The 27,688-nt window shown below is 40.3% G+C and overlaps 1 protein-coding gene and 1 long non-coding RNA gene across 2 annotated transcripts in view; both read left to right on the top strand.

Annotated features, from left to right (window-relative positions):
- Positions 1-241: 241 nt before the first annotated feature.
- The window catches only part of APPL2 (adaptor protein, phosphotyrosine interacting with PH domain and leucine zipper 2), a 32,986-nt gene continuing 5,539 nt past the window's right edge, over positions 242-27,688 (top strand). Inside the window, exons 1-14 of the mRNA XM_008636380.2 lie at positions 242-313; positions 4,386-4,484; positions 14,397-14,456; positions 14,958-15,029; positions 16,864-16,951; positions 19,063-19,104; positions 19,225-19,283; positions 20,250-20,396; positions 22,585-22,667; positions 25,492-25,650; positions 26,662-26,850; positions 27,168-27,210; positions 27,288-27,344; positions 27,458-27,546. Of these exons, the coding sequence (XP_008634602.1) occupies positions 4,461-4,484; positions 14,397-14,456; positions 14,958-15,029; positions 16,864-16,951; positions 19,063-19,104; positions 19,225-19,283; positions 20,250-20,396; positions 22,585-22,667; positions 25,492-25,650; positions 26,662-26,850; positions 27,168-27,210; positions 27,288-27,344; positions 27,458-27,546 (1,112 nt within the window). The 5' untranslated portion in view covers positions 242-313; positions 4,386-4,460. The remainder of the gene's footprint in view (positions 314-4,385; positions 4,485-14,396; positions 14,457-14,957; positions 15,030-16,863; positions 16,952-19,062; positions 19,105-19,224; positions 19,284-20,249; positions 20,397-22,584; positions 22,668-25,491; positions 25,651-26,661; positions 26,851-27,167; positions 27,211-27,287; positions 27,345-27,457; positions 27,547-27,688) is intronic.
- LOC108447549 lies at positions 22,674-25,294 on the top strand. The gene is made up of 2 exons (XR_001863168.1): positions 22,674-24,441; positions 24,509-25,294. It is a non-coding gene; the product is annotated as an uncharacterized LOC108447549 (long non-coding RNA).

The following is a 27,688-nucleotide window of genomic DNA, read 5'->3' as shown; positions in this document are numbered from 1 at the left end:
CTGGGAGTCTCCCGGGAGGACGGCTGTCCTCCGGCGCAGGGAGTACTGCGCCCTTTCTCCTCACCTCTCACAGAGAAACTTTTGTGGCGTTTTTCTCGCACCGTCCCCCTTGGGTGTGCCCTCGGTGGCTGTAAGGGTTGCCCTGAGCAGCCGAGGTGTGTCAGGGAAGGACAGGTGGGCAGGGCTCAGTGCGCTGGCTTCCCCCGAAGGAAAAGGGACGCCTGTGCGCGGTGTCACCTGGCCACGGCGACACAGTGGGCTGGAGGAGTGTCACCGCCAGCGTACCTGCTCCTCCTCAAGGGCCGCAGTTCAGGTACGGGAGCTCCCATGAGGATGAATGAGGCGCATCCCACCGAAGATGACCTCCTTCTGAAGGGGTCTCAGGAACGAGGAGAGGCGGTCGCCGCCCTTCCCTTCCCGAGTGCAAGCACGGGGGGACGCTCCTCCTTTTGCCCCAGTGCAGCGCCCTGTGCCCCGCTGCCAGGAGCCGGGATGTGCCGCAGCTGCAGAGGGGACCCCTGGGACTGTGGAAGCCTCACAGCGAGGAACATGCCATGTCCTGATGTGTTCAGGGGCTGGGTAGGTGGAAGAGAGAAGTAGAGGGAAGGGGGAAGAGTGGGAAGTTCACTGAGGGATGGGGAAGGTGCGCTTGGGGACAAAGCGTGGGGCAGAGAGAGATACAGAAGTAATTGGTGAAGCAGGGAAAGACGTGAGGGCAGGGTGGATCAGCATGGATCCGGCTCCCAGGTAGCCCTGTGTTGTAAGCCTGACTCGTCTGCTGATGGATCAGGAGGAGGAATGAATAGGTAAGCTGTGGAGCAGATTGCTGCAAGGTGTTACAGAGTCTGTCATGAGACATTTTGAAGGAAGGATTGGAAGTGCACCTGTAAGGACTTAATAAGCCTTGGGCCTTATCTTAATTGCCTCATCTTATCCTCTTTTTTTGTAATTTCATGAAATCCCATTCTAGTAAGAAAGATTTCCATCATGTGTTTGATGTGGCGTATTTGTAATCATCCTTGGGAATTTTAAACACTGGATTGGAAAAAGCGTTGAGTAACCTGATGTTACATCAAAGTCAGCCCTGCTTGGAGCAGAAGTTTGGACAAGGTGACCTGCAGGGTTCCTTACCAGCCCGAGCTTTTCTGTGTTCCACAGTTTACCAGAGTGTGCTAGATTTATTATGGGTAGTTAGTCACATTTTTAGTGTTAGCCTCCCCACTGCATCCTAAAGCTGAAGAACTTGAGACGCAGGAGAAGTGAACTAATTTACTTCTTCAGTCAACACTTCCTTCAACGATTAAAAATGTAACACTGACTGAAAGCAGCTGAACAATGCACTGAACTGAATTTGGAGGTCGTGGTCTTTCCTGTGTCCTGAAAGGCAGGCTGTTAACATCTCCTTTGCAATTACTGGAATACCAGGCTGTGCATTAACCTGAGTATTGGCAGGATGTTTTGCCTTGGTTTGGTCATTGCTTTTTCTTCAAGCTCTACAACTTTCAGAGGGAGGGACATTGTTTAATTTTTATAATGGCCCAGCGTTGCTAAAATATATTCTTTTGATATAAGAAAGCAGGAGTGGTTTTTTTCAGTCTTTTATATTTTTATTACTTTTTTCACTGGGGAGAGCTTCACATTCACAAAATCAAGGCAAAAAGTTAGTCTCTATTCCAGAGAAATGAGCAGCATAGCCTCTTACAGGATTATTTGCTTCTGTATGAAGGAACCTGATTCTCTTCTGCTCTGTGCAGTGACAGGAGTGCAAAGAGATGGTGAAATGAGGATATAACCTCACTTTTTATAAATTGTGTGAAGTATGTGATTTACATGCAAGACCGAGGAGAATTAGGCCAAAGTTATTTCTTCGTCAAATTTCTAAAACTTGATTTATCTCTCCCCATCAATACAGTACTTTTGTCTTGATTTGTCTCCAGACACTGGCTGAAAGAGGCCATAAGAAGTGTCTTAATTTTGAGGTGTTTGGCTACAAAATGGAGAAAAATTTATGTCAGCGGCCATGCTAAAATCAAAGGAAATACTTACATGAAACTAGAAAGTTTTTTCCTATCTTTCCAGAAGCTGAGATAATGTTGTGAATAATGGGGCCTCCTAAATGTTAGCTTAGTATTTGGTTTACTGGTTTATTTCAGCAGCCTTAGCTGCTCTTCCAGAATTTGTCAAAACAGCAGCAAGAAAATGCACACATGCTGGTATTTTGTTGCAGTGATTTCAAATGGTATTCTTAAATGTAAAAGTTTCCAAGAATAACTTCCAAACTGTCTGAATCATTTATTGTTTTTATTATTTTTGAACAATGTGCTAATAACAGAGGCCAAGACTTTCAGAAATTGGTTGCTGGAGCTGTTCTACCTCAAGCCATATTTAGACAAATGAAAAATCTGAACCTGCAAAAATTCAGTAAGATTTACGAATGTAGCTGACATTCCTGTATTTTGGAACCTTTTCCAGCATGCAGAATTGTGTGATTTGTAGCCTATTCCAGGCAATTTCTTTATAACCTTTTAGTTTTGGCTTGAGATTTGGCTTGATAAACATTGTATCAAGTTTTATAATTTTTGCTTTCCCCAGATTTACGTTTTAACCATCTTTGTACTCTGTACTTTTCATGTGCCATTGTAACTCAAAACAAGGCAGCTGAGTACTGTATAGGTACAAGATAGTTTGTTGATGTTATTTTGCTGGTTATAATACATCATTGAAGACAAAACATTTGGAATCAGATATTTTTGAAAATCAACATGTTTTCAGTTACTGAAGTAATATCTTAATGTGGAAAACTCTCAAAATCATCCTTACAGGGAAGTTCTGTACAAAGGTCCTTTAAACATTTGGGTTCCTGATACCCATTTCATTGACTTGGACTACTCTCCATTCTCTGGTTTTCATGTTCTCTTTATTTGAAAACAATGCTTTGTAGTGTGTATTCCCTTATATGCTAGGATCTCAAACTGGCTTCCCAAACTCTCGCAGGTAGGAAGTGTTGTAGCAGCCTAGCACATTAGCAGAGTGAACTGTTGAGAGCTTTTAAAGTTACTCAGAGTAAGAAGGTACTGAAGAGAACCCAAAGATTGACTTCCAGGCCAGGTATTTTAACCATTGAGCAGCACTCATTTCTGGCTTAGATACTTCTCAGCAGAGATGAAATGATAGTTAATCATAGGCCAGGATTCTTGAAGGATGCTGATGTTGTGTTTTTCAGGACAAAGAAAGTCTGGGCAGAGAGTTTTGCAGAGAATAAATGCCTTGGAAAAATGCATGTGCCTTCTGTTAAAATAGTGGAGTATCTTAAAACTTTAAAAATAAATTTCCCAAATTTGAACCTGGATACTTCAGGTATATTAGAGATTCCTGTAATGGGGGTAGAGATAAAGCACTTGCTCTTTTACAGGACTGACATGCCTATGAAAGTACTGGAGTTTGTGCATGACCCTCATGTAAGCAGATGAAGCTCATTAATGTCATATGTGTCAGCTTACAGATGGAGAGACATTTCCAGTTAGCATCAAGTAGATTGGATTTATCAAAGTTAAGACTAAGGATGGATCATGACTTTGTTAAAGGGACAATCTTTCTTCTTTAATTTTTGTAAAGATCTAGCAAATTCTGGAGCTCAGCATTATTCTGAGATATCTTTCCCTTCTTGGGAGCTGTGTCAGCAACATAATTCTTTATTCCTGACGATTCCACCAAAACAAACTAAGGGAATTCATGTCTTTAAGATAACACAAGTTCTTCCCTCCTCTTCCTGCTTGCTGACAAGCATGAGTTAGCAGAGTGAAGAGAGTACAGGGTATCTCCGGGTGGGTGTATCCTTGTGTGCCTGTTGGAGATGAGCACTCAGTTGTTTTGTCCAATGACATCAGCTCGCTTTGGCCGTGGCCCCTTAAGAGTTGCTCAAGACAGTGGAGAGTGAATAACAAAGTGTAAATTATCTCACTGGAAAGGGGTGCTTTCAGTGCAGTCTGACACTGGAGAAGTAAAGTGAGCAAGCAGTGGTGTTTGACCCCCAGTCCTTAACATGGTTTGAATTACTGTCATCAGAAGGAAGATATTCAGGATGTTTTACATTCCTAATTATGTTGGAAGGACTGTGTGTTAGTAGAGGCAAGAGCCTGGAGTCAGGATGTAGCCATAGCATTTTATCAGTTCACTTCCTTGTGCCTCAGTTTACCTACCTATAATAAAAGAACTACTTTCCACATGTTTAGAGATTCTGAATAAACAGAATTGTGCAAGTCAAGGGTGTATTATTTCTGATTGATTTTTACTTTTTACTACCATCTCTTTGTAGCTGTTTGTGGTTCTTTTTAATATTTCCACTCAGGACTAAAACCATTTGCTTTTTTTTTGTTTTATTGAAGACTCGTTCTTTGCTCAGTGTCTTTGAAGAAGATGCAGGAACCCTTACAGAATACACAAACCAGTTGCTTCAGGCAATGCAACGAGTCTATGGTGCCCAGGTAATTGTTCATTTGTATTTCTTTTGTTCAATGTGGAAGAGAAGATAAATTGCTGTTATGATGCTGTTGTTTACATTTAAGTTGCTAAGTACCTGTACCTTCTGTGGTTTAAGAGGAGTTGTGGGTGTTTTTCATCTCATAGCTCAACCTCTTTCTGCCTTGATGCTCAGAAAAGTTGTATTCATTAAAAAAAAAAAAAAAGCTACTTACTTTGTCTCCAGACAATTAATCAAAGTAAAACTGTGCTATGTCCTTACCTTATGGTACATTGGGAGGCCAGCCTTGACGAGATCGCTTGCCTGAATGTAGATACAGTTCCCAGGTCTGCACACTGACTTTAGGCACCTAACTTAGATGCTGTGACTCAGCTCATGGAGGGAACTGCCCATTTCCACTGATTACAGAGCAGATGTGCACTTTGGGTCTTGCTAAAGTCGAGTGCCTACAGTAGTCGTGAAAAAAACACAAGCAGAAGCAGAAAAAATGACATTTTCTGGAGTATTTACATGACCTAGATGACTAAATCCCTTTGAAAGTAAAACCTGTAAAAGAAATTATATCCAGTGTTTTGGAAAATGTTACTGTAAATCTGAGTGATTTTCAGTGAAGCTGATTCCCATGTGCATAAAATTAGGTGTTTCAAAATGCCATTATCTGGGTCTTAAAAGACAAACACGGTGTCTCATGGAAGTTTTGCAAGTATTTGTGTAGGTTTAGATCCTGAGTTCACTAGAAACAACAACTTTTCTATTCTTAAAGCAGTAAATCGGAGTACACAGAGAGATGAGGAGAGCAGGAGTATTTTGAATTTCCCTGAAGAATGCCTGATCCATACATTACTAGAAATCAGCTCAACTATAAGTCTACTGCAAGTATATGTCCATTTGGTGGGATTGCTCTTTGGGTGACTGATAGTTTGACATGGAAGAACCATATGCCTAGGATTTGGCTGCCTACACCTGGAAGATCCAGCTTTGGAGAGCTTCCAAGTCTTCATGTCCTGGATGTTGTGCAAATGCAGAGCAACCAGAGGTTTACAGCACAGCTTAGGTACATAGGAAATGAGGCAGGGCGTGGCTGGGGGCTCGAGAGGCGACGGGAAATCAGCACTGCAAGTCAGGGATGGCCATTTTGGTACAGTCACTGTGCTTTGAGAGTAACAAAGAGCGTGGGCACGTTGGATGGTAGGAGTCTGACAGCAAAGACTGGGTAGGATTGAAATGGATGAAGAAGGGAATCAGGAGATCTGATTTTCAAGTGTCCAGCTTGTAGGCTGCATGTCCCTTTCCACTGCTGATTGCATTTTAGGAAGTGGTTGCTCTGGTCTGTGATTCAAGAAAAAAAAATGCTTTATCTGCTTTTGTTTGCCTCTTCCTTTTCATCTTGGTTTTTAGCATTCTCCATTTCTGTTTCACCACAATTACGACATTTCCTTTTTCTTCCCATCATCTCAGTACATTTACCCATCAGTATTTTGCAGTACTACTGAGTCTACTTCATTTTCCCAGCACTTTTTGGCCACTTCTTTCCTGAACGCTGCTTTAGTTTGATGGAAATATTCAGTCACTTGTGAATATTGGATATATTCTTTGAAATAGGTCTTTGGAGTTTGATGCAATTTTGAGATGTAGGAATAGAAGGGTAATGCTGAATTGCCTACTAAACATAAATGGACAGTTAAGAAAAAGGTGTGTGATATTTCTTGGCTGCCTAATCACAACTTGAGAGAAAAAGCACTTTTGTTGATGTGTTATCTGGGCCTCAATAGCAGCATATTAGGAGGTGTTACCAACCCTGTAAAAGCTGAGAGTATTGAGAAGCCACTTTCTGAATTTGCTTTTTTATTTTCCTGGCTTAAATTTTGTCTCTGCAAAGTCAAATTTTCTCTTTGCAAAGTCATCATCATCCCCTGCTCTGATTTCTATATCTGTAAAATAGAATTTCGGTTACTGACCTACTTTAGCAATGGCCATAAAATGAGTGGGATCACAGTTGTGGCAGACAGACAAAGCAGCAGTGGGTTCTACCAGTCTCCAGTATTGAAAATTCAGGGTTTATGCCCCCTCAAAACACTTAGGACAGTTTAAAAAACATTAATTTTGGTTTCTTCCATAGTTTGTTCTGAACTTTCACATTTCCCAGATATCTTAACCATGTTTTCAAGATCTTTTTGACTAGTTTACTAGAAGTCTGGTGTTTCTTGTGATGAAAACTCAAATGTTTATGTAATTCAAACCACCGTAGCCTGTGATCAAATAACAGTAGTTAATGGTTCTGAATGGATTCAGTGCAAAGTCTCAGGGGAGTAGCAATTAGTACCAACTGCATGCTGTTAATTAACCATGTGGATATATGCATATAGCTGTCTCATAACACTGCTCTGTGTGCAGAGCCACAGTAAATCTGTAAAGTGACAGCTCAAGCTGCTTTAAGCACTTGGATCAGCGCATTTGAAAGGAGTGTGAAAAAGAAATACTTGCCCATATTTTTAAAAAAACATTTAAGAAAATAGGAATCTTTTAAAACATCTTTTCAGACTTACATGCATTCAAGCAGGACTTTAAAAAGAGTGTAAGGAGGGATGTGCAGCATCCTGTGCAGCAGTGGCTCTGCTGTCTGGGCTGCAGCTGGGTGGTGCATGGGTAGCAGGTTGCCTTGGCTGCAAGGCCCTCAGTGCTTTACGGGCCTCTGATTGTCCTGCAGGATGAGGACAGTGCTCTCACCTCCCTGGGCACCCACACCACATGGGATCAGGCGGTGACTCTTCTGCACATGGAGCTCTTTAGTGAAAAAGAGGCTGTGATGCTACAAGGAAGATGCAAGTGTGTGATGCCCTGATTAAGGAGAAGTCACAGGACCCAAAAGTAGCACTTGAGGAGTGAGGTTTGGTTGATCTGGCAAACCCATGTGATTAAATACAGTAAAGCATAGTGAAGCATTTTTATATCCATCAAATAAACCACACCCATATGAGTACATAGTATATTTCCTGCTGTAGTTCTCCCAGCTGTGCTGTGGTGCCCTGAAGTAGTTACCACAGTAGTGGTCTTATACAGGAAATCTTCCATCCAGAGTTTATTCCTGTAGTCCTTCCTTCTTGCAAGCAAGCCCTGATGTTTCATCTGGCATTAGTGCTGATTTCTGTGAATGTTGTGTTTGTCTGGGGATGAGAAGAGTCTGGATGTTTTATGACCTGAGCAATATTATAATGCAGCAGCAAGCAAGGACTGTTAACAAATTTAATTTGCTTAAGTTACAATGCTGAGGCTCTTGCAATGGTGTATGAGCAAAGTGTGCCCAGTTTACCTTCCTGACCACTGTCGTAGTAAATGGTTTTCAGAGCTTTACTATCATTTCCGGTTGTCCATCGTGCTCTAGAAATGGCTGAGCTGGGAACCTTCACTTGAAACAAAATACCTTTAGGAAACTCAGGAGACTGTCGTGTCTCTAGTGACTAGTAGGAGGGATAAACAGTTGAGCGGGTGAGAGGAAAGTAAAATGCAGTATTTTGTCATTGTAAAGAGATTTCATCTCGTGTCCTGACAAACCTGTCTAGATACTAGGGCAGTGATGGCAGAAGAGGAGTAAAGAGAAACACATGTTGTCTTTATCAATATATCTAGAGAGGGAACAGCGTGGGAATTGCGAAGCATAATCCTGTTCAGCATCTGTGTCTCTGTGAGAAGTTGTCTTGTGATTCCAGGCAAAGCAGCAATAACCTCAGTGGCTCACTGCCTTTTTATGTCCAGACTCTTAAAGAAACTTCTGATAATTATTGAATAGTCTTGGTTTATAGGTACCACGTTACATGGGTGTCAGGACAGCTTGAATCTGTCAAGCTGTTTTAGGTAGTGCTTTATAAATGTTATTTCTCTCTGCAAGTTAATGATGCCTCATGTCTGCATTTTTCAGCAGTGCTGCTTGCTTGACTTTCCTGTGTATTAACTTCAGTAGGCTGTAACTTGGTTGTTGGGTGTCAGGCTCTCTAGGGTATGCATGGACTTTCATATTTATTATGTTGCATAGCTAACTCCAAGTTTTGAGAATTCTTGTTTAATTAACAAGTAAGCACTGATGCAGCTTTTCTTTTAATTGCTTTCTTTTCATATCAGAGGGAAATACTGTATTACCTTTTCAAATGACAAGACTTTTTTTTTTCCTAAAACGTTTTGAAGGAACAAAATTTAAGTTAGCATTTTATAAACTTTCAGTTCTACATAGAGAAGCTTCAATAGAGTGTTAGATAGGACATTTGCAATAAATTGCAGTTGTCAGCACTGACTTCTGTGAAATACTGTGTGTATTATTGTTCCATACTCGGTGTAAGTTTGCATCATATACCTCTTGCCTTCCTGAGGCACATTCACCAAATGTTGCTGACAGAGATAAGCAGAAAATTACCACATGAGAACTAATGTATTTACAGAGGCATGGGAGTTGGGTTTAATGCTGCCTGTAAGTCAGAATTGTCACTGTGCCTGGAAGCAAGTTAGCATTGTGCTAAGGAGGATCTGGAGATCCGAGGCAGCATAAATGTATGGATACCCTGCTGATAGTAATTGTTTTGACAGAAGAGATTCTTTCTGTACTGAGCTAACCATCCTATTGTAGTTGCTTTTGGTGTTTTTCAGCAGCTTTGACTGGCATCTTCTGTTCCTTGGAGCTATTGGAGGATCCTTTTTGGAACTGTTCCCATTTGTAAGGATGGAATGCCGTGCTGTGAATCAGCACCAGGGCAAGCCATATGTTAGCCTGATCTTGTAAAGTGCTGTGCAGCCTGAGCACCCTGGTGAGGCTTAGCTTTCTGCAACCCTGGATTCATGTTTCCAAGCCATTTAATATGCAAACCTAAGCCTGTAGGACTTCGCCATTTACTAGATTGCTGGATAATTCTGCTTTGTAGGAAGATAAGCATATGTAAATGGAGCTGCATAGAACTGTTGCCTCAAGACCCAGTTCTTTCTGTGCTGTGCCTGATTTTGAAGGTAAATGTGTTGCCCAATTCTGAAGGGGTGGACAGGGTGCTACTGCCTCCTGGGTCTTCCACTTCAACCATGTATCCGGGTCTTTTTCTTCTTTTATGAGGCATTAAGTTTTCCCAGATGTAAGCTAAAATTTATTATGTGTCATTCTGCACGTACAGAGTGCACGAATAAATACCTTTACCAGAGTCTTGCTTGTTTATATGAAGCAGCCTTTGGCAGTTCTGTGTGCTAGTTACTTTAGTTTTAAAAATTCCAACTATAGCTGACGTAGGAAAGTTGCTTTGCAGAAAGCTTCATTATATTGGGGTTGCACATGCTGGAATAGTTCTGTGTCTTTAGAAGTTAATTTATAGCTCAGCTTAATCCTTTACATGCCCTCCAATCTGTAGTCTGTTAGACAACTGTCTACAGAAATATCTTTGGATTTCAGCAGATTAATCCTCAGAGTTTATTTTGGAAAAATACAGGGATCCTAAAAATGGACGGACTGCCTCACTGGGAAATAGTTAATGGCATGGATATTTTATTACAAAGAGGTTATAGAAAAGTCAGTCTGTTCTGAGGATATGAACAGCTTAGTGAATAAAAGTGATAATGAAGAAGGTGGAATCAACCACATGCCTTTGCTCTGGGTACTAGCTCAGAAAATAAGTTGGACTTTTTTTTTTTTCTGCTGACTTTTTTGAAGGCAGGGTGAGATATTTCAATAACTTGAGAATTAAACAATATTTTTTAAGCTAGTTGTTTTTAATTTCTGGTAGATTAATGCTAGATTCAAGACAGCACTTCCATTACCTTTTCCATTTGAACTGGACTTACAGAAATCTATTCCTAGGGCTACCATGCCAGTCAAGGTTAAAGAAAAGGAAAAAAAAGTCAGCACATCTGTAATCACGAATGATTTCATTATACTTATTTACATACGGTCTTTTTTTCCTTTTGGTACACTTTTTTCCCGTAATGCTGCCAAGATGTTTTCCCTGTTTAGTAGAACCATCTAGTGCAAATGAATGTATTTCCAAGGCCCACTACTGGTTAAGTTTGCCTTCATTTAGAAGGCTTCAATTTCTGTTCAGGATTTTATTGAGTTTTTGCTTGCTATATCATCTCATTGATAGCTCTCCCACTCCATAAATGCATGATGAATCCTAAAATGTCAAGGTAATGTGGAAGAGATGTGGAGTCAGGCTTGTATTGTAGTTTTTCTTTTGCTGTGGTGTATTGAATTGCAGTCACTTCAGGACAAAGGAAATCAATGTTGCTGTATCCATGGGAAAATGCCTTGGAAATAGATTAAAACCTGTTAAAATAATTTGCCTGGATTTAGTGGATCTGTCAAGTGAAGCAATGCAAATAACTTCTGAGTCTTGGAACTGAATGGCAGCAGGACAGGGGGAGGGGAAAGGGCTGATTAGGAAGAAATGAGAGGAGGATTAAACCAAACTTTCCCAGATTAGTGTGCTTAGCAATGCAGTATTACCACTAGGTCAGCAGAGCACTTTGCCTGCTTCCTGTTCCTTATGCAATGGACTGTGTTTCAACTTGCTAGCTTAATTTGTTTTGTTTACAGCTTTTGGGTGTGTGTCTGTTTTGTTTTGATTTTTGTTTGGCTTTTTTCCCCCCAAATGATACAATGAATGATTTTGTATCTCCAATGGGAACTAAGTCTGGCAGGTGTTGGGAGGGAGGATGAAGGACCCAGGATTAATTCTTCCACATGGGTAGGGATTGAGTAACAAGTTTCTTTGTGGTGTTCTGACACAAAGAACTGAGCCAATAAATGAAAAATGTGACCAGCTGGCAGCAGTGGGTTGTGAGTAATGCATGGAACTGTTGTCCCCAAATCAGCCTAAAATCCCAAAGTAAGTTTTGTGTCAGGCACATCTTTCAATTTGTTCTGTATCTGGAGTAGCATGCTATGAATGTCTGCTTGGGGTCTGTATTATTAACTGTTGTCACCTGATTGAATACTTGGTAAGATGTTATTAATTTACACCCCTCTGAGATCCTCGGGGTTTATGTATTCCCCCATTATCCTGTCACATTCTGGAGACTACTCCTGGGGAGTGATGATCACTGGAAGGTGCTTATTCCACACACCTGTTTACATTGCCCATCTTCAAACTGCCCCACATAGATGAGTAGAAACTTTGGGGATGGTTAACACTTATGTCTTCGGGCAGGTTTTGTGCGTTTTGTTTTGGGGTTTTGTTTGTTTTTCAGCCTATTATTCTGAAGCTTCTTTTAGTGTTAGCAAATATAAGCCAGAAGCATGTATTTTCCAGATTCAGAGCAGATCATGAAACTGCAGACTTTGCAGGAATAAGTAAATTGAAACAAATGGGGAAAAGAGGCATGTTTCTGATACTTGTTTATTTCAAAGGATTTCTTGCACCCTGATCCAGCTGTACAGCTTACAGGTGGCATCACAGTTGCTGTGTGAGGACTTAGAGCTAGGTAAGAGCTGCAAGAAGACTATCTTTGAGGCTGTGCTTATGAAAAAGATGCCAGGTCTGAGAACCTCTGGTTCTTTTTGTAATCTTAATTTCCAGCCACATGCATACAGACAAACCTTTTAATGTCTTCTGTATACTTGCAGGGAGTCCCGTCCTCCCTGTCATAAACTCATTGCTTGCTAGCTCCCACTTTGAAGGTAGAAAAGTCTCTCTGGTGTTCTTACTGCTTGGGGGCAGATAATTAAGGCTCATTTCTATCCATGCCTGAGCCCTTAACAGGGTTTGTTTTTTATAATAAGGCAGAACATCCTTTTCCATCCTCTGGTTTGGGAAATCCTTAAATACCAAGTGTTTGTGTAAAGCTTTTTCATTTTAAAAACTATGTACTCTGCACAACCAACCTGCAAATCTTACAGGAATCATTGACGTTGTTGTATGAAAGTGTAGTGCTTGTTACTAATTGGGCTGAGACAAGAAACAAGGCTAATCCGTCACAGTGAAGTGAGAATAGCCATGAGGTGTGCACGATCCGAGCGTGGGCCCACGTTATCTCAGCTCCGAACTCTTGTTTGTACCTCAGAAGGCCTCTGCTGTGCCATCTCCTCCTGCCTGTGAGTGTTGTCACCACGGCATTTTAAGATGATCAAAATTATCTCGTTCAGCTTTCCCTGTCATGTGTTCACATGCAGCTGCTGGTACCTAGGCTGTGGCTGGTTTCTTTTGGCTTTCTTTTTCCTCCCCTGTGCACTTGGGCACACTTTAACACTGACAGTGTTGGGACCCTGCTGTCCATATGAACCCCCATTCCTGGCATGCCAAGGCGGTGCGGAAGCACCAGGCTGTAATGCAGGATGTCACAGGTGGCAGCAGGCCAAAGCAAAGGGTGTTTCAGAGTCTCTGGCCCAGATAGTTTGCTGTGCTGTGCTCTGCTTGCTCAGGATGACAGGGACAATAAGAGAGCATACAAGCTCTGTCCCAGTTTTAATGGTGTTCTGTATCAGCCCTAGTATAAAGAGATCTATTAAAGTAGTTCAGATATTTGCTCCTAGTTTTACAAACTCTCTTTGGCCTTATATATTTGGAGACAAGAATAGTTTATGTTAAGGTTTAAAATTAAATTTAAAGTTACTAGTTTTCTGCATTACTGAGGATGAGAAGGATCTGATAGGGGTTAAGACAGATGTCAGTTACCCCCTTCCCTTTTTTCCTTTATTTTAGTTTTAAGTCCTTGTTAACAAACCAGGGACAGAGGTGTTGATATGCTAGTATTAGGAATACATTGATTAAAGATTGGCATATCCAAATGCTTGTCTGGTTTTTCCAGCTATCAAGCAAATTTACACACCTTCCCTACAAATCTTGCCTGGTGTAAGCATGTCTTAAGTGTGTGTGCACTTTCATTGGCTGGTGCAGCCAGGAGAAGAGAGATGTGCTGGTTTGTGCTCCTGTAGCCACTTAAAGTGCTGTAGTTACACTGGTACATTCCCTGAGCGTGAATGCATTATGGAGGCACATCTGCTGGTTCACTTTATTGATGTAGATTTTGGGGACAGATGATAACCCAGAATGAAACATTCTTATGCTGGTATGGCAGCCTACATGTTTGAGGTTCTTCTAGTTTTGTTATTTTCTTGTGGTGGGGGGAAACCCAAGGCTAAAACTAAACCTCAAATCTTAGCTCTATTCAGAGAAGTTAAATTGTAGATCTGAAGTGTGTACCTCTTACTACTGCTTCCCTATTTTCATGGTTTAAGCCCAGCTGGAAATTCTGCCAGCCCTATTTCTGGGGCTTGTTCAACCCCCTTTCCATCCCCCTCACCCCAGTGGAACGGGGAAAAGAATCAAAGTAAAACTCGTATGTTGAGATAAAAGCAGTTTAATAATTGAAAATAAAGTAAAATACAGTAATACTGATTAATGATAGTAAAAGGGGGAAAACCCCCAAGTGATGCACCCTGCAGTTGCTCACCACCAAATGACCAATGCTAGAACCCCTCTTCCCGAACCCAGATTGGCCTCCCTTTGGCGTTACTTGTCCCAATTTATTTACTGGGCATGCTGCTCCATGGTGTGGAATATCCCTTTGGTCCTTTTGGGTCATCTGTCCCAGCTGTGCTCCCTCCCAGTTTCTTTTGCGTGCCCTCTCACTGGCCGAGCGAGACAAGGAAAAAAAAACCCTTTACTTAGGATAAACACAACTTTGCAAAAATCCAAAACATCAGTGTGTTAGCAGCACTATTCTTACTCTGAATCCAAAACACAGCACTGTAACAGCTGCTGAGAAGAAATTAACTCTATCCTAGCTGAAAGCAGGACATCTGTGCAGGTATGTTGGGACTAGCTGCTTGCACACAACTGAATGTTTTTGTGGGTAGTTTCAGATTCAGTCAAGACACTGGTAACAAAGTAGTGGTAACAGCAGCACTAGGGACCTTTCATTATTTCTATTAACATGGCATTTTTGTTTGTAGAATGAAATGTGTCTTGCCACACAACAGCTTTCGAAGCAGCTCCTTGCCTATGAAAAGCAGGTATGTTCAGCACGTGACTTTGATTTCTTTCCTGCCTCAGCACTTGTGAAGAAGTCTGTAAATCCTTTGTTTTCTGGAAGTGCTCATGCCATTTGCTTCACTTGGTTTCATGTGACGGCAGTTGTGAATTTCCCCAGGATGTTTAAGGGAGTTGGGTCATTTCTGAGAGTCTTAAAAAAACCCAGAACCAACCAAACAAGTAAAAAAAAACCCCAAAAAGGTACAAAATCTGAGTTAATAAATTTATGAAGATAAAGTCAGTTTGTTCCAGTTCTATGACTTTAAAATGAGTATAATGAGAATTAAGTGTTGTCCAAAATCCATTCATTTAACACAAGAAGACCAGAGTAAAAGAAGTATATTAATGAGTTTCTGGTTTTACATTTATTTTTATCATTTGTTTCATTTTGTAGACATATTCTTTCTTTTTGTAGTAAAATGTGTTGTATTTTATATTCATCTTTATTGATTTATGGACCAAACATGTGTTTCTATTTCCAGCATTTTGCCTTAGGTAAAGGAGATGAAGAAGTGATATCCACCCTTCATTATTTTTCAAAAGTTGTGGATGAGGTAATTTGAATTGCTAATATTCTCTTTTTACAATACAGAATATTAGTGGTTTTTCTTTGTCCTTTTGATTCAGAGCCTTCCCACTGAAGGCTAGATTGTGCCTGGGTTTTAGAGCCATTTCATTCTGGATAAAGAAGTTTGATAACACCCTTCCATAATGGTTAGAGCTGTTTCTTTGGCTTCATCCTGTATGCTATCCTCAGAGCAAAGCTGAACTTCCTAAGGGAACTTAAAAAGACACTAAACCAGGATGTGTCATCTAGGCTGGGACAATGTTTTATTTAATTCCATATTAAAATGACACTTACATTTCTAAGCTTTAAACACTGCAGTTTGAGCCAAAACTTGCTAGGTATGGATGCAGGGCAGCTGTGAATTGGTAAAGCTGCAGTTTAGTTGCTGTGAGGTCGTGCAGAATCCAGAGATGTCTGGGGAAGGCTGCAGTACTGTGTGGTGAAGACAGTGAAGCCGCATGCAATGAATACCCCTACTCCCTGGGGGTTTCTGCTAAGTACTGGGAGCCTTTATAAATGCTTTTGTTAGACCTGCCCATATAACATTTCAATATAGCCTTGGTGTCTAGGTCCTTCTTGCTTAGGTTTCATTTGTCACATCACTCTCTCTGCTGTGAGCAGCGCTGTGCCATCAGAAAAGTCTTGTTCTTGTTAGTCTACTTCCAACTTTGATTAAGAAGGCAAAAGGCTGTACTGAGGTCTGCTGTTTGGAAGGGGAGAGAGGGTTATGGGACAAAAAGTAAGTTAAAAATTTTAGAGCCCAAGGATAAACTCTAACGATGTAGTGAGAGGAATCCCAAAGGTTTGCTTTGTTTTTTTTAGGCTTTTCTTGCTGCATGTGTGCTCTCAGGATACCTGAAAGGAGCACTTGTTATCACAAGTCTTGTAGTTGCTTATGTGAACTCCAAATAAATCAAAACACGAACTTTCTCCTTCCCAAGTAAAAGAAAAGAGTGCCATTTGGGGTCAGAAAGCTGAAAGCCTCTGCTCTGTTCTGTCAGTCATGTTTTCCCTCACAAGGGCCTGCTCCATTCCTCAGCCTCCTTTTCTGTGTTAGCTACCCCTTGTGCCTGTTTTAGTTGTCTGTTCTATCAGAATTGAATTGTGTTGCCTAGTGGGAAATCCTGGCCTCATCCTTACCTGCATGAGGCTGCCTAGAGGTCTCCAGGACACTGTGAGCAAACAGGCAGAATGTCCCACCAAGGTGTGGCACCCTCCTGGTGCTCCTGCAGTGTGATCGATAGCTGTCCTACCTGCACCCATCTCATCTTCTTAGCATGCCACTGTTGACATGAGAGCCTTGCCTGCCTTCATCCTAAATAGTGGCACATGGGTGCTTTAAAACAGCTGTGTGCTGAAGTTTAGGAACACTTACAAAAACAGGAATAGGGAAACCGCTAGGAAGGTAAAATATTTGAATGGGACCCTTCATTGTGGTTGTCCCCTGTTGTGATTGTGGGTAACCCTTGTTCATGGAAAGACATTGTAGTCATGGTGGTGGGATTGTAACTCCATGGCATAGAGACTTAACAAAAACAGGTTAATAAAGGATAATTACAGTTTAAATCCTGTTGGGTTAAGCATTAGAATTAATGGTCAAGTGAATTGCCCTAATCCGTTATGTGGGAACTGAAGTGTTCTTGGATCCTTGGGAAATACCAGGCAGGAATGAAGCATTTAGGGAGACATCCCCATCTGTCTCAGATACCTTGAGAAGTGTATTTTAAGCATTGAAGTACATTATATCCACTGGGCACAAATGGCTGGTGTGTTCTGGTGTTTTTATTTACATTGTGTCTTAGAACATTTCTCTGTTTCAGCTCAATATTCTTCATTCTGAACTGGCAAAACAACTTGCAGATACAATGGTTCTCCCAATAATACAATTTCGAGAAAAGGATCTCACAGGTAAATTTTATTCTAAGTTTCTGTTTTCCTCATGTGTTCCTTCTTGCTTATTGCACCATAAACTGAGACATAATACCATGTATTAATTTGTTCTTTGGTGATTCACAGAAAAGTTTTTTAGGTTTTTTTTTCTGCTACAGAATTTCATTGACAGGTGCATGCTTTTACTCAGACAAAACCAGTTCAAGTTCACCACATAACATTTTATGCACCATATGGTGCAAGTTTAAAAATACAGCTTTGTTCTTTGTTGGGTCACCCTGCTTTTACACCAGTGTAATTTCAGTGAAGTCATTGATGTTATAATTGCCAGAAGGGAAATTCAGCAGTGAATTGGGCTTGCAAACAGTATTTATCCCACTTCAGAAGTTTGGGGCTGTTTGACAAGCACAAGCAAGAACGTTGTTCTAACTTCAGAGAATAGTATATTCCTTCCTTTTTAAGGAAGCAGTCCTCTTTAAGTCCTTGCCATGCAAGGGTAGTTCCAAGTTACCTGATTTCACAAATTTGGAAATTCATTACTTAAACAGCAAGGCAGTAATGCAAATATTTGATGTAATTTCAAAAGAAAAAAGCTCATATTCAAGGTCAAGGACACTCTTACCTACTTATGCAATAGAAATGTGAGTTTTTATAGCAGCATTTCTTTCTTTCTTTCCTTTTTTTTTTTTTAAAGCCCACTGCTCATTTCACTTGTTACAGTCCCACTTGCGTCCTTGTAGACATCATTTTGGTGGGAGACAAAACAACTACAGCAAAATAACGACTGGTTTAAGTTCCTGATAGTATCTGATTTGAAATTGTGAAGACATCCAGGTGTCTATGTTAATGAATACATTGTTTATCATAACTGTTAAATATACAGTGGGGTTTGGATGGTAGGATGTTGATTCTATAAACACTTCCCCACCTCTTTAATGTGACTCAGAGATAGTAATTCTGTTTCCATATTTATGGGTTCTTCCCGCTTTTCATTAAAAAAAGGTACAAAAAATGCATATGAAGCCTGCAACCAAAGCTTCAGCTGCTGCATGACAAAAAATGAAAGTTTCTTCAAATTTCCTGGATGTCAATTTTTTTTTTTATTCTATCCATCACAGCATCCATTTTTTTCTGATGCAGTTTGTAAGACATGATTTTTAGTAGAGACTTGGCCATATTGGAATTTCATAGAGGGATTAAACAAGGAAGCAAGGAAGATTAACTCTGTCACTGTTTTTACTTTTGATCTTGTTACATCTACACATTGAATACTGTTGAAACCTTTAGATACAAGTTAGTTACATGTGGAAAAAATTTCTGTCTTTCTGCATCTGAGTCATAATGAAGCAGTCTGGGGAAAAAAAGGGGGAGTGAAACTGATTAATGAGTACGATGTTAAAAATAATCAGAGACCATGATGACATCCTACAGTTTCCCCTTGGTATTTTCACAGTTGCATAATGTCTGTTCTTGTGATTGTGCTTTCTTTGTAGCCTTTTGAGAGAGTTTTCCCAGTTGTAGCATATGTTGGTGGGGACACTAAGAGTAGTTTGTGCCCAAAACTTGTGAAGCTAAAGTTGCCGGTTTAGTCTGTCTTCTCTCTACCTGTATCAGAAACTCATGGCCAGTGTTTGTAATGCAAGCATCATAGCCAGCAGTCAGGTGTGTTAGATATGTATCTCTTTTCACAGAGCAGCTTAGCAAAAAATGTTCCACATTACAGATTCATGTACAGGGAAAGGCTTTAGTTCATGCATCTCTGGATCTTAAATTTCTCAGTATCACTTAAGCACTGTCAGGAAGTTGTTCAGAACTGCTGGTTTTTTGTGATCTTTTGTCAGAATAAACATACTGAAATGGTGCTTCTTTGGAGAAATGACACTGGCAGATAAGGCATCTTTTTCATAGTGACAACTTGCTCAATAAAATAAACTCACTCCACCCTTAATCTGCTTATTCATTTCTCTAGCAGCTGATCTGGTTTAGCATTTTCAAGATAGGTGCAATGTACAGATCTCTGCTGTGAAAGGGCTGGAGTGACTTGGGTAGTAAATATGCCATAAATGGGCTCAGTTGAACCAAGTGTTAAAAGCTGATTTTACTTGGAATATTTGGTTTCTCTTTTCCAGAAGTAAGCACATTGAAGGATCTCTTTGGCCTTGCTAGCAATGGTATGTGCCCCTGTTTTGTTTGTTTCTATTCATATGCAGCTGTTAGAGCACAGAAGACATGTTTAATCTGTGCACACACACATCACATTTCTAAAAAAATATAATATTCCTTGTCTACAGAACATGACGTGTCCATGGCAAAGTATAGCAGGTTACCGAAAAGGAAAGAAAATGAAAAGGTAACAAATGTGAAAGGGAAAATGAAATGTTTTCATCAGCCATTCTGTCTGCATCATTGTTCATTGTGAACTTTGGAGAGCTCATTGCTTAAATTCACAGTAGCTCAGTAATACTTGTGATTTCATTTCCAAGCAGACACAAAGCTTTTAACCATCAACTCAGCAGTTACACCTGTTTTCGCCAAGTTAGGCGACTGATCAAATATTGTGCTTAACTAGAGCCCTTCAGATCCATGGGAGCTTTTCAGATGGAGGCAATCCAAGTGACGATAAACAGCTTTGTATGGGCCTACTGTTGTACAGCTGAGGTGGTGATGCAGTATCACTGAGTACAATTCTTTCTGAACTGCCATGAAGCCTTGTGTCTGCTGTTCCTAAAGCATTCCATTTCTTTGCATGTATCTTCCTGTTAAATTGCTCTGTATGGACTGTCATCCCACTTAACAATGCACATAACTCTTGGTGGGATTGCTCTACATTCCTCCTCCTTTGCCCACTGGACTGCTATTCTAAAATACATCCCTTTGTCAAAAAGTGTATGGCTGGCCCTGTCCTGAGAGTGAATCCGTTCTACAGGATGGTCCTTGAAAGGAAATGCCTTATGGAACACAATGTGGTATAGCTTGCTGTGAATTATTCACCTCTGAATTCTGCACTTGCAGACTTGTGTTGTCATCTCAGCTGCAAATAAATTTCTTGCACAGAGATCTGATCCAGATTTTTAGTGGTGGTGGTAGTTATGTAGTTCGTAGTCACAGGGGCGCCTCAAATGCTGAAGGGCTGACAGAGAAGGGCTTGAAGTACTTGCTTTGGGTTTTGGATTTGCTTTCTTCGTTTCTCATCCTTCATTTTAACCTGGAGAAGCTCTGTAAATGAGAGTGATTTAAAAATAACTTGAAGATCATCAGCAAATATATCCATATACACAGTAACACTCTGTCAACCTCTTTATCGTTTTTTATTCAGCTTAAGGCAGAAGTAGCAAAAGAAGTGGCAAATGCAAGAAGAAAGCAGCACCTTTCATCCCTGCAATATTACTGTGCCCTGAATGCTCTGCAGTACAGGAAGAGAGTGGCAATGATGGAACCTATGCTAGGATATACACGAGGACAGGTATTGACAGTGAAGTGTCTGTATCACTTAGACATGTTCCTGGGAAAAGTAAAACATTGTAGTTCTGGATTTATTTTGAGAACTCACAAATTACAATGAGGGTGGAGGGGAAACAACTTGCATTCAGCTTGCCTAGATTCCAACAACAGATTTTGTTTGTGGCAGATAGCTGAATGTTTAGATATTCAGGAAAGACACTAATGAAAAGAAAATCCAGTACGCTTCTATGCAAAATCAGTTTAGGGTTAGATTTTACAGAGCTGAGCTGTCAGTGCAGTAGCAGTTACTTCCACTGTTTACTCAGTCTGCACAAACTCTCCTATGTAGCAGTTCCCTTCCTGGCACGTAATGTTCAGCATACTGATGAGCAGTGTGCACGATGGGGAACAGAGCATGCTCTGGAGAGCTGGAAGGGCAGAACAGTAGAGAGGATTGAGCATAAGGCTGGAAAACCCTTTTTCTAATTTTTATTTTACCAGCAATTTGATAGAGCATTTCTGAAGTCTGGATAAATATAAGACTGATAGTCTGACTCTCCAGGATATCAGGAGGATCAATAAACTAGTATTATCACAGCACTTGATTCTCATTATCACCCATTTTAAGGATCTTGTGTGCTTTTGATTTTGATGAAAGAAGGTGTTTGGAAAATAAGAATTGGGCTATGAAAAGAGGAAAAATTGATGTGCCCTGTTTGAGATTGTAGTGTGGCTCATCATGTACATCATCCTGTCTTTTGCAGCACATGTGCCTCATTTAAAATAGGTAGTCAATGAGGATTCAGTCACTTTCCCCACCAGGAGAGTTCACACTGCTTCTCTGCTGTAATTATCCTAACTGAAAGAACTGCATTGGTTTCCTTTACTGGAAGCCAAACAGAACTTTCTTTCCCAGTACTTTATCTGGCAAAACTGCCTATCTCAGTGCTTTATACAGGGAAGTCTCAGGCTGTCATGGGAATGACTGAATAACCAGAATTTATGTTGATGCTTAAATATTGTGAACTGCCTTTCAGCCCAAATATGTATTTTCTTAATCAATTACTTGAAATACGTGTCTCCTGTTTCACATTTCCAACAAATGAGTAGTTCATTTGGAATTTTTGGGAAAAGCAGTGGCTAATAGAGGGTTCATTTGACTGAAAACTGGCATCAGCATCTAAGTGAGGTGTGCCAGTCTGTCATGAGTGGAATTTAGAGCTCTTCCCTCCTGAAGTAGGCTTCAGAAATAGAATAGGTGAATCATTCTTTAGGAGGGCATTCTTTCTTTCCTTTGTCTGCAGGGGTCAATAACATGGTTGCAGAAATCTGAATCTTGGGAATCCTACATCCCAGGGTTGGGGAGTGAAATCACGATTAGAAGTGGATGAAATAGCTAATAAATTGCTTAACATCCAAGAATTTGCTTTTACATCTCTTCCCAGAGTAGATCACTGATTTTTATGTGTTCACCCTAATTAATTGCAAACACATGCTAGCTGAGTCCATGTTTCACTCAGTTGCCAGTAGGCTCTAATGATGACTGTGTGCCCTGCAGCAGATAATTCAAGGTCAAGTCTATAGCAGGTGCTTTCCTTCTGTTGTGTGCCTGCTGAGCCATACCAGCTAAGAGAATTAATCTTCTGTCACAAAATGTGCACTTTGGCCCTAGTAGCATTTTTTAGCTCCTTCAGTAGAACAAAACCCATGGTAAAACTGTAGTTGATATAACCAATTACCCTGGAGTTTTCTGTAAGCACAGCTACACTTTCCTGACTGACTTTGCTACAGCACTTTGAAAACTTTAATATTGGAGTTGGTAGTCCAGGTTTGACTACTAAATCTAATGGATGATTTGTGTCCCATTCCCTTCGATATGATGGCATTGCACACAGCAGCTCGTAACACCACGAGCCCCAGCTCTGCCCAGAGCTAGTGTGAGAGAAGCTACCTGTTCTCTGATTGAGTCATTCAGCAAGTTCATTGGAAGCATACCTGTCAGCAGCTAGCAGCTTATCTGTGTGTGAAAGGGTGGAGAGTTGCAAAAGTGGGAAGTGCCAAGAAAGGCAACGCAGCTGTTTTGCCTTTGTGTTTGATCGCCCGCCAGAAGTACCAGTCAGAATGGGAGCGCTGTTCACACTGCCACAATCTGTTACTTGTCTGCCGAAGCCAAGAGAACCTTCAGTGTCCTTTTTCTTGGTCTTTTTCAGATTAACTTCTTTAAGAAAGGAGCAGAGATGTTTTCCAAAAGAATGGACAGCTTTTTGTCATCTGTTTCAGACATGGTTCAGAGGTAACCCAGTGCTTTTGTTTGCTTTTGTCGTTCCACTGGAGTCCGAGCAGTAGTGCTCTAACCTTCACCATGTACCAGAGAGTGCCTCTTTTTCTTTCTAATCAGATTCATTCCATGCTTCCATTGCATAGTTGGGCATATTTTGTTAAAGCAACAGATAGAAAGGAGATGTTTGTACACGGAAAAGAAATTGCTGTCTGTACACTGCAGAGAGTATTTTTACAGTATAGTCAAAAACTATATTCTGTAAAGTGTTCACATGCTTTCGTACATCCCTGTGTCTCTTCATGAACACAAAAGCATGGAATTTGGGCTAGAAATGAGTTAACAGTATTAATACAATAGACTTAAAGTGCTTTCTGAATTAGAGGTACTTATATTTACTGGGTCTTCTGTAATAATACAGCAACAATAACCATTAACCTCTCAAGTAAGGATTTAGGGCCTAAAGGGTTTGATGGTGTAGCTACACAAGGCAAACAAAACTCCTCACCCTAGGGAACATATTCATTGCATCCAGTGTAGGCTGTAGTAGTCCACTGAGTTCAGCCTTCTGTGGCTAAGTCCTACATTTCAATAAACTGCTTTTGTAATCCTAATTTTGTGATCATTTTTTCTTACACCTCCCTTCCAGGTCTTCTACTTGTAGTGAAGATTGACATTTTCTTTATAATTAAGTTGCTGTAAATGTAAATTTTACACTTGAAATATAATCATAATAGAACATTTTTCATAGAATCATAGAATGTTAAGGGGCTGGAATGGACCTTAAAGATAATATAGTCCCAACTGAGTCCTTGACTTTTTAATGCTCCATACCTTTCATATTAAGCTATAGCCAGATCATTACTTATTCTCACTCTGGTGGCACTTTAAATAATGCATACTTGTTAATTTGAGAACCGTGCTACAAACAAGTGCTTTGTACAGTAGATTATTTCACTAAATGATTCTTTACTTTCTGTACTTTTATACTTACATATCTTTGCACTCTCATTTGTGAAATAAATCCTTCCACACAGTCCATACAGCATTTTTACAGACTGGAGGACAGATTTTAAACTCCATTGAAATAGTGTCTTTTGTTTAGTAAGTCCAAGGCATCTTGTGTCTTACAGGCACAGGGAGGATCCTGCCATTGGATCCTCACCGTAGAATAAGCCCTTGTTTTCCAAAGTCTGATGGGTTTGAGTTCTGGACAGTGTACAGTAGTAAATGGAAGCAAAAATAGGCTGCTCAGTTATTTTGCTGAGTCTGGTTTTTGTGTTTTAAGTCTGTCACACAGTAAAGCTTGAAAGTACAACTCAAATGTAACTAGTAAAGGAGTGTGATGTCTTCGGAAAAACCAAAAGAGAAGCTTGTAAAATTCTGAATGGCCCTGTGCAGCATAGAATTAGTGACACAGGACAGGGTTTCGAGACTTCAGTTTGCACAGCCACTGAAAACTCTGCTGCCCACTCCTCTCCTTCCTTCGTGCTGGGGATCACAAGGCCTCAGTCACATCTGCTTGCTAGTCAAGCTAAAAGCTTTTCATTTGTCAGATTTGTTCTTTTGGAACAACAAGCTGATGCGACCCATTGTGCAGCTACAGAATTTCAGTGGTGATGAGGTCTTGCATCTATTTAAGCTCCTTGTGAAACTGAGTCCTTGAATTTAAAAGCCACATGGCTCTCTGGTCCTGTTGTGTATACTATGTGTTTTATGCTTATGTTCTTCAAAAGGTTTAACTGCTTGGGCAGGAAGTAGGGAGGAAATTACTGTGGCATAGGTACAGGTATTAATGACTTTCTAAGGTATGCAGCAACATATGTATTCTAGCCTGGATACAGTTAATAACTGAGGTATTAATGACTTTCTAAGGTATGCAGCAACAAGAAACCTTATGTATTCTAGCCTGGATACAGTTAATAACTCCTCAAGTTTGGAAAATTTAATAATATCACCAGTAGCTGGGTACCAGCTGGGCTTTGTCTCACTGGTTACAACCCTTTCAGCTCAGTAGCCCAGCCATGTTTTCTACCCATCTTGGTTGACTTCTCCAGTTTGTACTTCACCAGTTTGGGTATAAGGATATTGTGGCAAACCATGTGAAAGCTCTTGCTGAAATCAAGTGAAACAGCATCCACTGCACTGCAGCATATCTGTATAGGTGCACTTTCTGGGTTAAATTTCACACTGATACCCCTTCACAGTTACCGCTTTCAGCAAATTGGACTTTTACCAATATATTTAAAATGAGCTCAGTTTAGCCAAGCCTGCCCCAAGGATGTTTTCTGGATCACACCAAAGCAGAACACAGTATTAAAAACAAAAAATTAATGCTAAAGTGAGACTTGAGATACTGGTTTTGTTATGTATTGTTTTGACTTAATGGAACACTTACCACTGGAAGTCCAGGACCAGTTAATAAGTGGTCTCAAGGCAGGAATTCCTGTGTGTTACAGACTTGCAGGAATTAGACAAAATTCTGTGAGAGCCAAGAGATCCTCTAGTACAGCCTGCTTTGAACAGTGCCACTACACCAGGGCAATGTCTGTATGTGTTCAGCAGTGTAAATTTATAGAAGCAATACTTTTACAAGCTCTCTCTCAAAAAATAAACTGAAGTCTTCTTTCTCAACACTTAAACATTTCTCATGTGCTCATTTCAGTATTAAAAACCAGTATTTCCTATAAAGTCTATTTGAAAAATAAATTTCATCTTTGCACTACCCTCCAAGGTAATCCAAGCTGGTATTTTTGACTTACAGATGTTAACTATGTCCTGGTATAAAATAGCTAATGGTGGCTTTGGGTTTCTTTTTGTGTTGTTGGTTTTTTCCTAGCATACAGGGAGAGCTGGATGCCGAAGCTGAAAAAATGAGACTATCCCAGCAGGATTTAATTGCGGTTAATGAATCTGTTTATACCCCAGATTCTGATGTAACTTCACCTTCTATCAATAGAAATCTCATCCAGAAGGCTGGCTACCTTAATCTTAGAAAGTAAGGAGATTGTTGTTATCTGCTGGTTTGTTCAGTGGCTAGATTTTTTTTTAGGGGGGGTGGTCATAAAGACTCCTCAGGTAATGATGTTTGAGGGTCCTAAATCGGTTTGGTAGCTCTACTTTTCATCTCCTGAGTACCTCTGTCATCTTTGGAAATGTGTTTTTGAAGCTTTAACCAAATTAGAGGCATTTGAGACTATTTTTCTGAAAACAGAAGTTTGCTTCTGATTGAATTTACCTACAGGAATAATTTCCTGCATTCAGCTGACTATAAATTAGAAGCTGATGAGGCTGGGTTCAGATTGTTCCCAGATCTTAAAGAAGACGCGGTGTTTACAAAAACAGACAGCTACATTTTGTAGTTAATACATGTTTTCATAAATGACCTCTTTTACATAAATAAAAGCTTTATGGACAATGCAAGTTTGTAACTTTGAATGTGTATCATATGTAGAGTTACCTCTGCAGATTTTACATATAAAATTTTCCATAAACTTCCACAGGAGTTATGTATATTGCTGGCATATAATAACCCTATTTATGTGATTTATTATTTTGTTTATCTAGTAATTTTTTCTTTTTGGGGGGCATCTATTAATTTCTCATAGTATTCCAAGAGCTGGATTACACTATAATAGGAGTCTACAGCTAAGCAAGAGATGGACTCTGAGATACTACTGCAGTAGATACTTTTTTGCATTTTGATTCTTTGTGCTGAAATTGCTCATAGTATTTCATGTCAGTTACTCAATACTCTTTTATTCCTTAACTACAAGATACCATTTTTAACTTGGATGTTTGGAATTAATTTAATTTTTCAGCTTTCATTAAGGATTAGTTTCTGCTAAGAACAGGGGCTGCTTTTTCTTCTTAACAGAGACCCATCATTAAAAAAAATGCCAGGGTGAACATAAAGTTCTGATTAGCATCAGGATGTGTTTGCAGTTTCATACCTGTTTGGAGTTATTCTAAACAGTAATGAGTCTTTATCACTGTATCTTCTCGTCAGTAAAACAGGTCTGGTGACTACAACTTGGGAAAGACTCTATTTCTTCACTCAAGGTGGCAACTTGATGTGTCAGCCAAGGGGAGCAGTAGCTGGAGGATTGATTCAGGACCTGGATAACTGCTCTGTTATGGCTGTGGACTGTGAAGACAGAAGATACTGCTTTCAGATCACTACTCCTACAGGCAAAGCGTATGAGACAGGTTTTGTTTGAGGACAGCCAGTCACACCTACCCCTTCAGATGCTCTTTCCTGTAAAACATGCTTGGTGTAGTAGGAAGCTTTTCTGGGTTTCCAGAAGGGTGTTTCCAAATTAAAAGCATATTCCTTCCAGTCCTCCCCCACAAGTGCCTGAATGGCACATGTGGTGTCTTTTAGCTGCAGCTTATTCATGATTTTTGTTCCTTTGGTGGTTAATGGATGCAAAGCTGGTGATATTATTATAAGCCCTGGAGTCAAACAGTCCTGGTATCCACTGTTAGCACTTACACACTGTGTTTGCATTTTAGGGGTATAACCCTTCAAGCAGAAAGCAAGAAAGAATACGAGGAGGTAAAAATATTTTCTTAATGTTATTATTCTTGTATGCAAGTGATCTCGAAGACTTCAGTTTCATTTTTCCCTTCCAGTGGATATGTGCCATCAACAACATCTCCAGACAGATCTATCTCACTGACAATCCAGAGGTGGGAGCTTGTTCCCATCTTTCAGTCCTTTCCTTCAACTTGCCCTCCCATTATTCTTCACATGGTAGTGTAAAATACATGTCTAAAAGAGCTGCTCTGTCTCGTTTTCATAGGCAGCTGCAATCAAATTAAATCAGACAGCCCTGCAAGCAGTGACTCCCATTACCAGCTTGGGAAAAAAGCACGAAGTTCAGCACCTGAGGTAACGTTCTCCTTTGCATGGAGCAGGGACCATGTGCAATTATATTGAGCCTGGGGCTGAGAGGTCTTAAGAAGATGTTGTGATTGTCACTGAGAAGTGTAGACACAAGTGCAGGTCTCTGCTGGTAATGCAGCTGTGAGTA

The sequence above is a fragment of the Corvus brachyrhynchos genome, unplaced genomic scaffold (genome assembly GCF_000691975.1).
Source record: "Corvus brachyrhynchos isolate BGI_N302 unplaced genomic scaffold, ASM69197v1 scaffold56, whole genome shotgun sequence".
Taxonomy (NCBI): Eukaryota; Metazoa; Chordata; class Aves; order Passeriformes; family Corvidae; genus Corvus; species Corvus brachyrhynchos.
This window is presented reverse-complemented; position numbering and strand designations above follow the sequence as displayed.